We start from the raw sequence: 14,560 nt of genomic DNA, 5'->3' as shown, positions 1-14,560 counted from the left end.
GTAGTGTCCATACTATGCATCAATTGTTGCAATGAGCACCTACAAGTGGGTGCCATATATAGGAGAGCCCTCGAAGTTCAGGTCCCCAGGCAATTGGCTGCTTTTCCTGTCTAGTCACTGCACCTTTATCACCTTATTGATCGTGCTGGTCTTTGTCCCATCTTAACTTATTTGTAACTTTTTACACATTATGTATTAACCTAGATTGATGGATCATCCCACAGAGTATTTGGATTTCACTCTCTGAATTCGTATTGTACTGCAAAATGAGCAATAGTTATTCTTCCACAGAAAAGAACAGCCTCATACTTTTTAATCCTTTTAAGAGTCAACTATTTAGCAAATAAGACCTATATAGCTTCCAATAACCTATATATGCTGGTGATCACAAACATGACCTAATTAAATTGCTGGTGTGAACTCAATCCATTGACATAACTTTTGTCCCCTGGGGAAATTTTGGCTTTTTACAGAAGCTCTTTAAATGCAGTATATAAATAGGTAGACAAGTAAATGTGCACACACACCAGAATAACTATAAAGTAAGAAAATTAAAGTTCTGACTTGGCTGTCACAGTGAGACATTATGCAGATGTATTGCTGTTGATAAAAAGAAGCCCCAATCGTGTTTCTTGACACACTGCTGCTGAATAATTAATTGCCTGAAGGTACTCAGTGGTAGTGTCAGAGAATGTGCAACATTATTCATAATGGCACTCTTTGTTTTAATCCTTTTCTTTGCTACTACTTCCTGGGCACCCTGAGTGTGCCCCATAACTCGGCCTGCCCTTTTACTTTGTTTGATTTGGTGGGATTCTGTTGAAATATTACCAGCTGAGCACTGGTCATTGCCAAGTTATAGAAGATGTGAAGGATGTTGCTTCCCCGCATTAAAGGAATGTAGTCTCCTAAGGAAAAAAAGCCTGCTTTGCCCTTTTGTATATACACTGCTCACAAAAATTAAAGGAACACTTTAAAGAAACACATTAGATCTCAATATGAAGTTGGATATCTATACAAATAACGACAGGGCAATGTCTTAGGAACAAAAGGATGCCAAGTCTTTTAATGGAAATAAAAGTTTTCTGCCTACAGAGGGCTCAATTGTGTAGACACCCTAAAATCAGAGTGAAATGAAGATGTGGCAGGCTAGTCCATTTTTTCAAAAACTTAATTTCTGCTACTCAAAATGCTTTTCAGTATCTTGTGTGGCCCCCATGAGCTTGTATGCATGCTTGACAACGTCGGGGCATGCTCCTAATGAGATGACGGATGGTGTCTTGTGGCATTTCCTCCCAGATCTGTATGAGGGCATCCCTGAGCTGTTGTACAGTCTGAGGAGCAACCTGGCGGCGCCTAATGGACCGAAACATAATGTCCCACAGATGTTCTATTGGGTTTAAGTCAGGGGATCGTGAAGGCCATTCAATTGTTTCAATTCCTTCATCCTCCAGGTACTGCCTGCATACTCTTGACACATGAGGCCGGGCATTGTCGTGCATTAGGAGGAAACCAGGACCTACTGCACCAGCGTAGGGTCTGACAATGGGTCCAAGGATTTCATCCTGATACCTAATGGCAGTCAAGGTGTCTTTGTCTAGCTTGTAGAATCTGCGCGTCCCTCCATGGATATGCCTCCCCAGACCATCACTGACCCACCACCAAACTGGTCATGCCGAATGATGTTACAGACAGCATAACATTCTCCATGGCTTCTGCAGACCCTTCAACGTCTGTCACATGTGCTCAGGGTGAACCTGCTCTCATCTGTTAAAAACACAGGGTGCCATTGGTGGACCTGACAATTCTGGTATTCTATGGTAAATGCCGATCGAGCTCCACTGCGCTGGATTGTGAGCACAGGGCCCACTAGAGGACGTTGGGCCCTCAGACCACCCTCAAGAAGTCTGTTTCTGATTGTTTGGTCAGAGACATTCACACCAGTGGCCTGCTGGAGGTCATTTTGTAGAGCTCTGGAAATGCTCATCCTGTTTGTCCTTGTCCAAAGGAGCAGATACCAGTCCTGCTGATGGGTTAAGGACATTCTATGGTCCTGTCCAGCTCTCCTAGACTAACTGTCTGTCTCCTGGAATCTCCTCCATGCCCTTGAGACTGTGCTGGGAGACACTGCAAACCTTCTGGCAATGACACACATTGATGTGCCATCCTGAAGAAGTTGGATTTCCTGTGAAACCTCTGTAGGGTCCAGGTTTCGCCTCATGCTACCAGTAGTTAGACTGACCATAGCGAAATGCAAAACTAGTGAAAAAAACAGTCAGAAAAGATGAGGAGGGAAAAATGTCAGTGGCTTCCACCTGTTAAACCATTCCTGTTTTGGGGGTCATCTCATTTGTTGCCCCTCTAGTGCACCTGTTAATCAGTTTCAGCTGCTTTGCTGTTAATGAAATTAACAACCCCCTGTGCTACTTAACTGACCAAATCAATATCCCAGAAGTTTCATTGACTTGATGCTATACTCTGATTAAAAAGTGTTCCTTTAATTTTTTTGAGCAGTATAGTTCCTTTGTGTTCAGAGACCAGTCCAACCTGTCATTTTAATGTGGACCACCTCTACATCCACCCCTTTGAATAGTGACTGGACACAGAGGTTCATTGGTGTGGCAAAAGTCAATAACCAATTCCTTGATCTTGCTGATATTAAGCTGCAGACAGTTATTTTTGCAATAAGAAACAGACTTTTCCACGGGACTAATGGGGTCTATTGATAAGGAGATGAAACGGTATAAGGGCAGAATCATCTGAGAATTTCTGCAAATGATATAACCAGATGTTGTATTTATAGTCTGAGGTGTGAAGAGGAACAGGAGACTGGACTGTTCCTTGGGGTGCTCCAGTGTTGCTCACATCTATATCAAACTCACTCCTTAAGTCTTGGACTGGTCGGGCAGACTGCAGTTTGCATTATCCAGAACACAAGGCACATCCACCTGCATATTTCTCCGCTTACTCCATAGTAATCCTCACAGTGCTGCCTGCTTTGTCCAGATGAGAATAAGTCTTGTGGCGAAGATAATTGCATCCTAGGCAAACTGTAGTGGGTCCAGGTGGTCCACCACAAGAGGACTTCTATAATCCTGGACTGGTCTTTCAAAGATCTTCATGATGCAAGTGCCAATGGTCTGTAGTCATTAGATGAAGCACCTTCCTTCTTTGAACCAGCAACAATGCAGGATGTCTTCCACAGTAGTGGCACTTCTTGAGGCCGTAGAGTCAGACTGAACAGGTGTCTGAGGACACCACAAAGTTGGTCAGCACAGGCCTTGAGGAGTGAATCGTTCTGTTCATGTAGCTATTCCTTTGTGTAGCTTCCTCATCTGTTTCCTTACTTGGTCTTAAGTTATGGACAGTCCACACTGATACTGGACTTGTCACTGGCCATTCCAGTTGACATAGCAGGAGTTGTCGATGTAGTAGGGATGGTGTGGGCTGACCGGTCATTGGTAGAAGGTGGCAGTATTTTATTATATAAAAAAAAAAAAAAATTGGTTCAGGTAGTTCTTTGTCTACATCCCCAATTATCACCTGAGCCCTGGATTACCTGAGTCCAGTAATTATGCCCAGTCCATTCCAGACATCCTTCACTCTGCTTTTTCTTTAGCACATGCTTGTATGTCCTTCAGAGTCTGAAAGTATGCTCTTTCTCATTCAGGAGACCTTTTAGCTCGTTGGTAATCTAGAGATGCTCGTTTGAAAAACGGTCTTTGTAGATGCCACTTTGTCAACTCAAAAAGTTAATATAGTCTGTGATGCAGTGACTGAATGTCTCAATATTGTCCCCATGTGACTTCAAATCACTTCCTAGTCTGTCATTTGGAAGCAGTCATTCAAAGTTAATTTCTGCCTTTCAGGAATAAGATTAATTGGATTGTGGATAGATTTGCTTAAAGGCATCATTAACATTTGAATACAGCAGGTGCAGCTTGTTTTTTTCTCCAGTGGAACTGGACATAAACTGAGAAATTTCTCATTAACCATTCGACTTTGGAATGAACATAGTCCCACACATTATAACTGTAGGGTTGGATACATAGCAAGAGAAATGTATTAATTCTGTCACCATTTTGTGGAGGGCAGAAAAACATGAGGATCATGTAATTTAGTTCCCTGGGCAAATGTGGACAAATCCCTACAGCCAGGATTTCAATGTCTGAATTACAAACTATAGTTTTAACTGTAATATGCTCCCTTTTTACACCATTCCTCTCCCACATAGAGGACCAGCCCCCCTCCTTCCAACACCCACAGGTCTCTGTCTTAAATAAGGTGAAATGTCCAGCATTAGAACTGGCTTAAACCAGCTATACTGGTTTTATGTAAAGCACATACAGCCACTGTACTTGTATGGTCCTTGGCCTGCTATACGTGCAGACAGTTAATCTTATTTGACAGAGATTGACCATGTACCATAGCAGCAGATAATACACCAGTTCTCAAACCTTAGTTTTACTCTTGCACCATGTCTCCCTCTTGTAACCGAGCTGCTTAGGTGCTCATGATTGCAATGCAAGTAGCAGATTACAGGAGTGTTTAATATACTGTACCCTGCTTTATTTTCTCAGGGTCTTTTACGGTTACAGGCATAATGCAACCTTTGGGTCCTCTTCATGTCTGCATCCAAGCAGGCAAATGGGTTTCACGTGATTGCGTTTTAATCAGTGGTATTAAGAATCCATTTATCTAATTTCTAATGGCTACTGTCAGTGATGAGTCAGATCAATTCTAATTTTAAATAAGACTATTAACTAGGAAATAAGTTCAGAAAAAATACTGAAATACAGAGCTTCTGTAAAAAGTTAGTGCTTGCACAGCACCTAGAGTTAGAAGTACTGTAGTTGTATTGAATATCCCCTTGTACACATTAGATAACTCTGGGGGAAAAAATACTAGCAGCTCATTAAATACTTTATACTGACAGTATTTGTATAAAATCTCTCAAAATGAAAGTACACAAGTTTCTGGGTTACTATTTTTTGTTTAGCATTATTCTTTTTTTTGTGAAAGTCCCACCAGTCAGTGTTTATTTTTGTTGTTTGGGATTCCTGTTTAGGCCATCAAGCAAAAGGCAAGCTGGACCACTGTAGTTAGCACCAATCCAGATGAGTAGGCTTTATTATGCCAGCCTTGTATTGATCTGGAGAGTTTAATTAGGGTGTACTGTTTAAGATTATGATCATTAAATGAAAAAATGGTGTGTTTTTGTGTGGGATTTATTTTATAAACTTCAGAGTTTTGTATTCCTTGGTTTACCATAATTCTGCAGCCTTGTTTTCATGATCAGGAGTGAAACTATAACTGTGGCATCATCTTTGAAGAAGTCAAATGATGGTGGGTGTGTTTGGTTTTTTTTTTAGCTACAGACCATCTCCTTTACCATTAACTCTTATTGGGCGACTGGTCTGTTTCTCTGCAATGGTGACCCTTTTGTACTGCATGAAACTATTGATAAGGTCACAGTTCCAAGAATGTTGAGCCTAGCCCAGCTTGGGCAATACTTATCACTCAACATTCCATAGTAGTTGGTCCATCTTTTTTCCCTGTTTGTGTTGACCACTAAAGTAGGTAGGTGATATGTTCATCATATGAAGCAGTCACTAGCTGAGGAGTTGGATGTGTGGAAAGAGACACTGAAGCTCAAAGTGCTGCTTATCTTAAAGCACAAAGGAGCAATTTGACACAGTATTTCAATCACAAGATCCAATACATTTTATACTATAATACGGTAAGATGTATGTACTTTTCAGTAATGCTGGATCCAAGAAAAGTATTACTCAACCTGTGATGCTCCATCTGAACTGAATATTATTTTCAGCTAAACTGTTTGCTCTTTGGTATTGTATGACAATATTTTCAATTTTAGACAGGTCATATACTTCCTGGTTTAATACGGCAGAGTTTCCTCTTACCCGATTTCTTCAAGAACCACTTTTATTTGAGGTCCGTCTTGTCCATCATGAAGACCCTAATGTGGAGCTCCTTTTGGACAGCTGCTGGGTGACCTCTGATCCAAATCCAGCATATGAGGTTTGGTGGCCTCTTCTTGAAAATAGGTACTTTTTTTTTTTTAACCTTCATAACACATGTTCATACTTTATTTTTAACCTGCATTTTATAACTTACTTTGTGTAAAACTACAATTTTATCAAATGTGCGTTTCTCTTGAAAATTTAAGTATTCAGAGCATCATATTTACAAATGTAATACTACAAACAGTGTAATATGCATGTATGAGGGTTTTTTTGGGGTGTGGTATGAGGCTGGGGTGTCACCTGCAATAGAGAAAAGAATGCTGGCCTTGGAGATTTCCAAGAAGCTGCTATATCTGGAACTGTCAATTAAAAAGATTTAAAATGGGCAAAACCGACATTGAACATAATAAGACTGGAAAAAGTGGCTTATGGTCCACATCCTGGAGTCCTGCTTCATTAGTTGCAGATGACACTGGTACTGGCCGTGTAGTTAAGGAAAAATCCAATGGAGGACCTGCAAGACATTTGTTTCTCAAACTACACGCTCTGATGCCCTTGTCCTCCTATGCAGCCTGTATCTGGGCCTTCACCTTTTCCTATCCTGGTTCAATCCAGTTTGCCCTTTTTTTGTCAAGACCGTAATGACACCTTTGTACGAAGTCTTTAGTTTCGTAGCAATCTGCCCCATGGAACAGGCTTCATTCTGCAAAAAATAGATTGCTATGCTGCTTGAGAAAGCAGTCTCATTTAACCAGTTCTTCAACCAAGAACTCTGAATAAGCTAAAGGAATTTAATATTGGGACACTGAAGAAATGCCTGCTAAAAATGAATTTCATCCATCCATTATATTGCTATATCCTAACTACAGGGTCACAGGGGGGGTCTGCTGGAGCCAATCCCAGCCAACACAGGGCACAAGGCAGGAAACGAACCCCGGGCAGGATGCCAGCCCACCGCAGCCCACACCAAGCACACACTAGGGACAATTTAGAATTGCCAATGCACCTAACCTGCATGTCTTTGGACTGTGGGAGGAAACCAGAGCACCCGGTGGAAACCCACGCAGACACATGGAGAACACGCAAACTCCATGCAGGGAGGCCCCGAGAAGCAAACCCAGGTCTCCTAACTGTGAGGCAGCAGCGCTAATGTAGGGGATTCTAATACTGTAAATCCCATTCCTGGAGAGTCAAAACACAAATGGTATCTTGATCAAACATACAGCTTTAAGAAGCAGATGAGAACTTTTCTGTTTATTGTGGGATTTCTCCTCATTCAAGTTTTTGTACATGTCTCAGGCTTTTGACAATCTTTTGCATTTAGTTAGCATCTCTTTTATATTCCTCTCATTCTACTTGCCTTCCTGAAGTCCTAAAATGTTAATCATATAATCAAGTGTCAATAACACACACCTGTACAGCAGTGTCCAAAAGATGAGAATTACGCAAATGAATTTTCAGAAAGTTTGCTGTCTCAGTATTTATGATGACAATGTGCAATTAATCAGATGACACTTCATAACATTCTGGAGTATATGAAAAGTCCCTCTTTACCATGAAAACTTAATCCCCAAAAAAAATCATTTCCTCTCCTGTTGTGATGAAGGCTTCAGGGCACTTATTTTAGCAAGTGCCAGAACTGTGTTGTAAAATTGATTCAGCTGCGGGATCAGGGCACCACCAGTGCAGAGCTTGCTCAGGAATAACAGCAGGTAGGTGTGAGTGCATCTGCACGCAAAGTGAGGCAAAGACTTTTGAAGGATGGCCTGGTGTCAAGAAGGGCAGCAAAGAAGCCACTTCTCTCCAAGAAAATGAGGGACAGACTAATATATTCTGCAAAAGGTATGGAGATTGGACTGCTGAGGACTGAGGTAATGTAATTTACTCTGATGAATCCCATTGTTGGGGACATCCGGGATCAGAGAGAAGATCCAGAGAAGAAAAGGTGAGGGCTACCATCAGTCCTGTGTCGTTCCAACAGTAAAGCATCCTGAGACCATTCATGTGTGAGATTGCTTCTCAGCCAAGAGAGTGGGCTGGCTTACAATTTTACCTTAGAATGCAGCCATGAATAAAGAACTGTATCAAAACATCCTCGGAGAGCAACTTCTCCCAACCATCCAAGAACAGTTTGGTGACAAACTATGCCTTTTTCAGTATGATGGAGCATAAGGCAAAAGTGATAACTAAGTGGTATAGGGAATAAATTGAAGTTTTTGGTCCATGGCCAGGAAACTCGCCAGACACAAACCCACGAATTCTGGCTAACTCCAAGTATTGATTATGCAAGAATGGGCAGCCATAAATCAGGATTTGGCCCAGAAGTTGATTGACAACATGCCAGGGCGAATTGTAAAACTCTTTGAAACTTATTAAATGCTTGTAATTTATACTTCACTATACCATAGAAACATCTGATAAAGATCTAAACACTGAAACAGCAAACTTTGTGAAAACCAATAATGGTGTCATTTCATTTTAAGCTCTGTTTTTAAATGCTTGCTTTAGTAGCTAATCAGACTTAAGGAAACAGGGTGAAGAATAAAGGTGATTAGATCTGCATTATGGAAAGAATAACCAAATGACAGTGGTACAAGAAATTCTACCTAGCACAAATGATGCAGAATTTTATTACACTTCCTAAACTAACACTCGAGTCCTGCTTCACTTGTTGATACAACAGCTTCATCCTTAACATCTGTCAAATGTTTGTCGTGTGTCATCTGATTGTGTCCTATTCACCTTTTAACTAACCCTTCTCTATAATGGCTCAAACATTAGAACTGATTTATGCCATAACAAAAATGATAAACATGCAAAGTATTCATACCAACTTAAAGGTATTGGAAGCATAATTAATGGGTTCACTTCTTACTCTGTATAGGATGTTATCCTGCGAGTCCATCCTATTCTCCTTGATTTACAGCTCGTTATGATCAACAATCCACTTTGCTGCAAATAAAGATGGTTCTAATATTGCAATTTATTAACGTTATTTTGAAATGTGTACATTAACAAAGAAGAAACAGTCCTACTGTTACTGTAGTTGGCACTGTTGAAGCACACTTTCTAATCTGTCATTTTGGAGACCTTTTCCCCACCTGTATGTGTGGGCTTTTTCGTCACATACTCCCGTGTTCTTTCACATCATTACAATATGCACACAAGATTAAATTCAGAGTCAAGAGTGGCCTGAAGTGCAAGAGTGATGCTTAAGCTACAATTGTTTGCTGTCTATCAACTGATCTTAGAAAGTGGGGTTTAGTCTGGCAACTATGACCCTAAGGAAAAGTAAAACACCTTTTTGTTTGGTACCCAATTGCATATTTTCATATACTCACATACACACTTTTGACAGGCTAGTTAATCTGTTAGAAATTTAGCATTGATAGAAATTTTATCAATACTAAATTTTGCAATACAATTAAACTGTGCTATAATGAAGAGTTGGAATTTAAGACTAACCTGTCCTATGTAAAGTTTACAGAACTTACAGAACAGTGTGAATTGACTGGTGCTTGTGGTTGGGATGAACTAAAATTGATGACTGTAACACTATACAACACTTGGTAGGGCTAACTCAATGGATTTTTATTGATTTAATTTAGTGAGGTTGCTGTCCTTGCCGGGACAACTCTTGTTAGCCACACTAGAATGGTAATCGTGAGATTGTGGCTAGCCACCCCGCAGCTATATGAGAAAGCTGACAAATGAGGAGATGAAGTCCATCAAGCCAGTTTAACTTAGAGCTAAGCTGTCCCAATATGTCTTCCAAATACTACCTTAAAGAATGTCAAGGTTTTTGCTTCAGGTCTCCTTAGTTTTGTTCTGGAGTCTCAACTCTTTTACATGAAGATGTGCTTTTTGGCTTCAATCCTATATGCCCCATTTGTTTAGCTGAAAAAATATTGCTGGTTCTGCTTTATCAATGCATTTGAGAATTTAAAATACTTGGATCAGGTCACCCTGTAGTCTCCTCTGCTCAAGACTAAACGGGTTTCATTTTTTGAGCCTGTTCGAGCAGGACATGCTCTTAAACCCTGGGATGCACTTAGATGCTCTTCTCTGCACAGATCCGTGCTGCTCACTCTTGTACTATATTGACCAAAACTGCACACAGTACTCCAGATGCTGTCTTACTCGTGCCTTATATAGTTTGAGCATAATGTCCCTTGACTCTATTCAGCAGTTTTTATGATGTAACCTAACATTTTTTTTTCTTTTTTGTTTGTTCTGTACATTGCTAGGTGTCTGGAAGTGTTACATCAACATATACCCCTAAATCCTTTTCAGAAGCTGCTTCCTATATGACCGTGTTGCCCCATCATATATTTATAAATATTCCTTTTTGCCCTCATGCTGCGTTTTTCTACATTGACCTGCATTATCCAAGTGTTCGCCAAATTCTGAATACTGTCCAGGTCTTTTTATTTTTTATTTTTTGCTGACATCTCAGTGTCTGTCATCTGTCCAACTTTGAGACCTCTGCAGATTTCCCCAAGTTTACCAACTATACCAGAATCTATCTCATTAATAATAAATTGTAAAAAGTAATGGTCCATAAATGGACTCCTGAAAAACTCCACTTATGTCCTTTCTCTCCATGTGGAACATCTCTACTCTTGGTCTCCAGCTGGTTAAACAAATTTTGAGATTCAGCTGATGCTGAAGCTGCTCATTTGAATATCCTAGAAAATGTTGGTTCATACTGCTGCTGACACAGATCTGATGCCCACCATCCTGGGCAAAATCCCTCCCCTTTTGTGTTCTCTTGGAAGGTGTTGAAAGTGGTTCCTGTGACAGTGGTCTATTCAAATTCTTCCAAATCTGAGTCTTTTCTGGTTGGCTTGTGCGGTGATTGACAGGGATGTAGCAACTAAGGATGATATGGGTTGGTTAGGGTTTTGTCTCTGCCTCTATAGGTTTATTTAATATTTTTATCTTGTTGGTAATTTTGTTTGGTCCCGTTTTTGTTTTGGACATTTTTTTTTTTTGCATTTTTCTGTTCATGTTGTGTCCTGTCCCCATAAAATGGAGTATAATCAACTGTGTCTTTTTTAGGTAGAGTCCAGTCCTCCAGAACAGCATTGAGAGTTGTAGAGATTGGGTTAGATTTTACAGAGTATTGTTGGTTTTTCTGATCCTTTTTGTTTTTGAGTTACAGATTGAATTGTGGGCATTTTAGATTTTTTTTTTTTTTTTTTGGTCCATCCAAAGTTGATTTCCATCCTGCACCTAAAACTGTCAGGCTTCCTTTGACCTTGTATGAGATGGCATTTTGGCTTTTAGCAATCCATAATTCCACTTTTAACAAAGCAGTCTTGTATAGCCTAACAAGCTAATGTTTACACCAGACTATCCTAAGACAGACTAATCAAGAATAGGCTCTGCCATTGGTCAATGTCCAGGAGAAGGTCGGATTACTGCTGTGTTACATATTTAGCTCAATGCTGTGTTCTGTTGTAATATAAGCTGCAAATGGAGGAAACATTTTTTTCCATTTTTATGGTAATTAAGACAGTTGGCACTTTATACTTTTTTTTTTTTTTTAGTGCTTTGATCTTATTTACATTGTGTTCATGCCTGCAGCTAAACAAGTCACATTTATTGTTCAAATACATATTCATATTTTGATATCCATTTCTATCAGTTTCTTTCAACCTCTCCTCACAGGTTATTTTCTATTGCATACTAATGTACAAGTTGGTAAGAAGTCTGTAGTTTTATAACTTCAGGTTGTAAGTTGCATAATAATGTATATGGTTAGACATCTTTCTTTTAAATCAATTTGTTTGTTTACTGTGTGGGTGTGGGTGTGTGTGTGTGTAGTAATGTAACAGTTCTGTTAAGACTGAGACCAACCTTGAGTTCATTGTGCTGTTACTTACTGGCTCAGATTCTTCACATGTGCTTTGCCTCCGAAGAATGAACAGTATGTACATTTCTCAAGTCTGCCACATCCCCCCTGCATGGTGTCTCACTCGGTTTTTATGATGACTGTTTTAACAGTTTTTTATTTTCATAGATAAGAACAGCTTTTTAGTCCATCAGTCACATTTTTATTTCAGCTATGTGGCCTAGTAGCTTGTGCCAGATTGTCAATCATTTTTGTTAACTCCCACTTTTTGTGGTGGTGTTGTCACACTTCCTCTATTTCCACCTCAGTCCTTCTGTTTTGTGGAATTCAGCACTAATCTGTATGTACTTTAGCTTCCCAAGTCTTCACTGGACTCTGCATGTCTGTTTTGATATTGACTATGACAATGTATTTTTGTATGATGGCTTCAGTTGCATATGAATGTAATCCCCTTAGGACACCAGAGTCTGTCTTTCTTTCTTTCTTTCTTTCTTTCTTTCTTTCTTTCTCCTCCCTTTTAGACCTGCTCTTTCACATGCATTCACTCTACCTCGAACACCTACAGGAGGTAATTTAACCTTGCATTAGGTCTTTGAGGTGTGGGATGAAGGCTGTATAAAGGCAGGTCTTGATTCAACTCCCTTCTTGGTTACCGCTTGTGTAGTGGCTCCTTGTTCTCATGTTCTTGGATCTGTGAAGCAGTAGTGTCTTCTACTACATCACGGTCAATGATGTATACATCACACTGGTTTTCTGTGCTGACTTTTATTTCTTTCATACATATGTATAGTTTTGATTTGGCACTGGAACATTTTCTTATAATTTAGTGGATAATATTGGTGCTATCCATCCAGACTTGCTTACTGTCGTGTCTCTCTCTCTCTCTCTCTCTCTCTCTCTCTCTCTCTCTCTCTCTCTCTCTCTCTCTCTCTCTCTCTCTCTCTCATACTCGCGTGTGTGAAGAAAATGTTTTTATATACATAAACACACACAAACACTAGATGTCACTATAATATCAAAGTGAAGATGTTTAATCCCAAAGTCTTTACTTGCCTGGTAAATTAACATCTATTCATTACATTTTAATGGCCTTATGACCATGGTGAATGTCAAGCTGTTCGTACATTATATCTTATTTAAAAACAAAATTTAACATTTAAGTGTCCGTGTCACCTTCCATGAAGTTGCCAAACAACTGCAGAGACCCGAGTTAATTCTCCAGCCCTGTTGTGTGGCATCATCAAAATGCCATAGGTGCTTTTCGTTTCTGTTCAGGGTCTCCTCTTACCTTCCCAAAGATTTTTTGTTTTAATTGTGGTGCCTAAATTGACTGATGACAAGTGTGTGTCTGTCTGTCTCGCAACAGACTTGTGTCCCATCCTGGACTGGTTCCTGACTTTTTAACCAAGATAGGGTCGGGAAGGTTCATGACCCTATGATAACGAAAGTGGCTAAGGAGGTCTGAACAGATTTTGTCATCATCCACAACTTCAAAAAGATTTTTAACCAAGAAAGGAGTTTCCTATTTTCCAATGAACTATTATGTTCATGAGGTCAGACAATGACAAATCCTATATCAATTTTTTTCAGTCCAACATTGCCTTCAACTTGTAAAATATCCATTTTTCAATATCTGCTAGTTTTAATCTTGCAGCCTACATGGTATTTTGTAGCCATTGCAGATTAAGATTGATTAATTTACAAAATAAAGATGGTTATAAAAGTTTTGATTTGTTTTATGATTAATGTTATCTTTGTACGATTTTCAAGCTGTCCTGTTCTGGGTGAGAACTATCTGCCTCTTCTCCATGAAGTGCACATGGCCCAAAAGGTAAAATTTCCTTCTCACCACAAGAGACTAGAGATGAAGATGTTTGCTTTTGTTAACCACACAAGTGGAATTCCCTTGAACCAACAGGTAAGCAGTTTGTTAAATAAAGCCTATTCTGTGTTCATTTTGTGCTAATCGTCCTTACTGTGTTCCATTCTCTGCATCACACTGGTAAAATTGTAAAGTGCCAAGTATTTTCACTTCAATTTGTAGCTTTGCAAAATATCAAATGGATTGAGTGCTGACTGCACACATCTAGGCCTCCAAATGAAATCTCCAAGTGCTTGAAATTAAATTGGAAACCACCTACATTATGACAGCATAGTGGCATACAGTGATATTTACCACTGATGCCTCATGGATCTAGTAAGCTGGTTCTGTTGCCTGCCCATGTGAAGAGTCTGCAGGTTCTTCAAGTATCTGCATGGGTTTTCTGCCAAGGGTTTGTACCTCCACATCCCTAAACGTATATTCATGTTAGATTAATTTATTAATCGAATCATGCTGCTTCTTTTAAGCAAGAAACTGAAGACTGCCTAAGACAGTCAAATATAAAATATTAAAAGTAAGGGAAGACCATGTTGATTGTATTTATCCATTGATTATTTTTTCCCATATCCTAATGTTTAAGACGGGATCGAAAATGCATTTTTTACTCTTGTGTCTTTCTGCAGCTTTTCTTCCACTGCAGTGCAATGCTTTGTTCATCCATCAGGGGGAATCAGTGCTCCAAAAACTGCAGCCACAACTCGTATGGTAAGCCATTATAGAACCCTGGTCACATGAGTCTTGTTAAAACATCTGGAATTTCCCTCCTTTGCCTCGAGTTGTGTTGGGGTTTTTTTTTTTTTTGAGTTTCAACTTCAGACCCCTCCTGAGACACAT

General features: G+C 39.7%; 1 protein-coding gene across 1 annotated transcript in view; it reads left to right on the top strand.

Annotated features, from left to right (window-relative positions):
• LOC120530540 (zona pellucida sperm-binding protein 4-like) overlaps nt 1-14,560 on the top strand; it is a 47,676-nt gene that overhangs the window by 25,065 nt on the left and 8,051 nt on the right. Inside the window, exons 7-9 of the mRNA XM_039754971.1 lie at nt 5,879-6,068; nt 13,615-13,762; nt 14,350-14,431. Coding sequence (XP_039610905.1) covers nt 5,879-6,068; nt 13,615-13,762; nt 14,350-14,431 — 420 coding nt within the window. The remainder of the gene's footprint in view (nt 1-5,878; nt 6,069-13,614; nt 13,763-14,349; nt 14,432-14,560) is intronic.

The sequence above is a fragment of the Polypterus senegalus genome, chromosome 1 (genome assembly GCF_016835505.1).
Source record: "Polypterus senegalus isolate Bchr_013 chromosome 1, ASM1683550v1, whole genome shotgun sequence".
Taxonomy (NCBI): domain Eukaryota; kingdom Metazoa; phylum Chordata; class Cladistia; order Polypteriformes; family Polypteridae; genus Polypterus; species Polypterus senegalus.
This window is presented reverse-complemented; position numbering and strand designations above follow the sequence as displayed.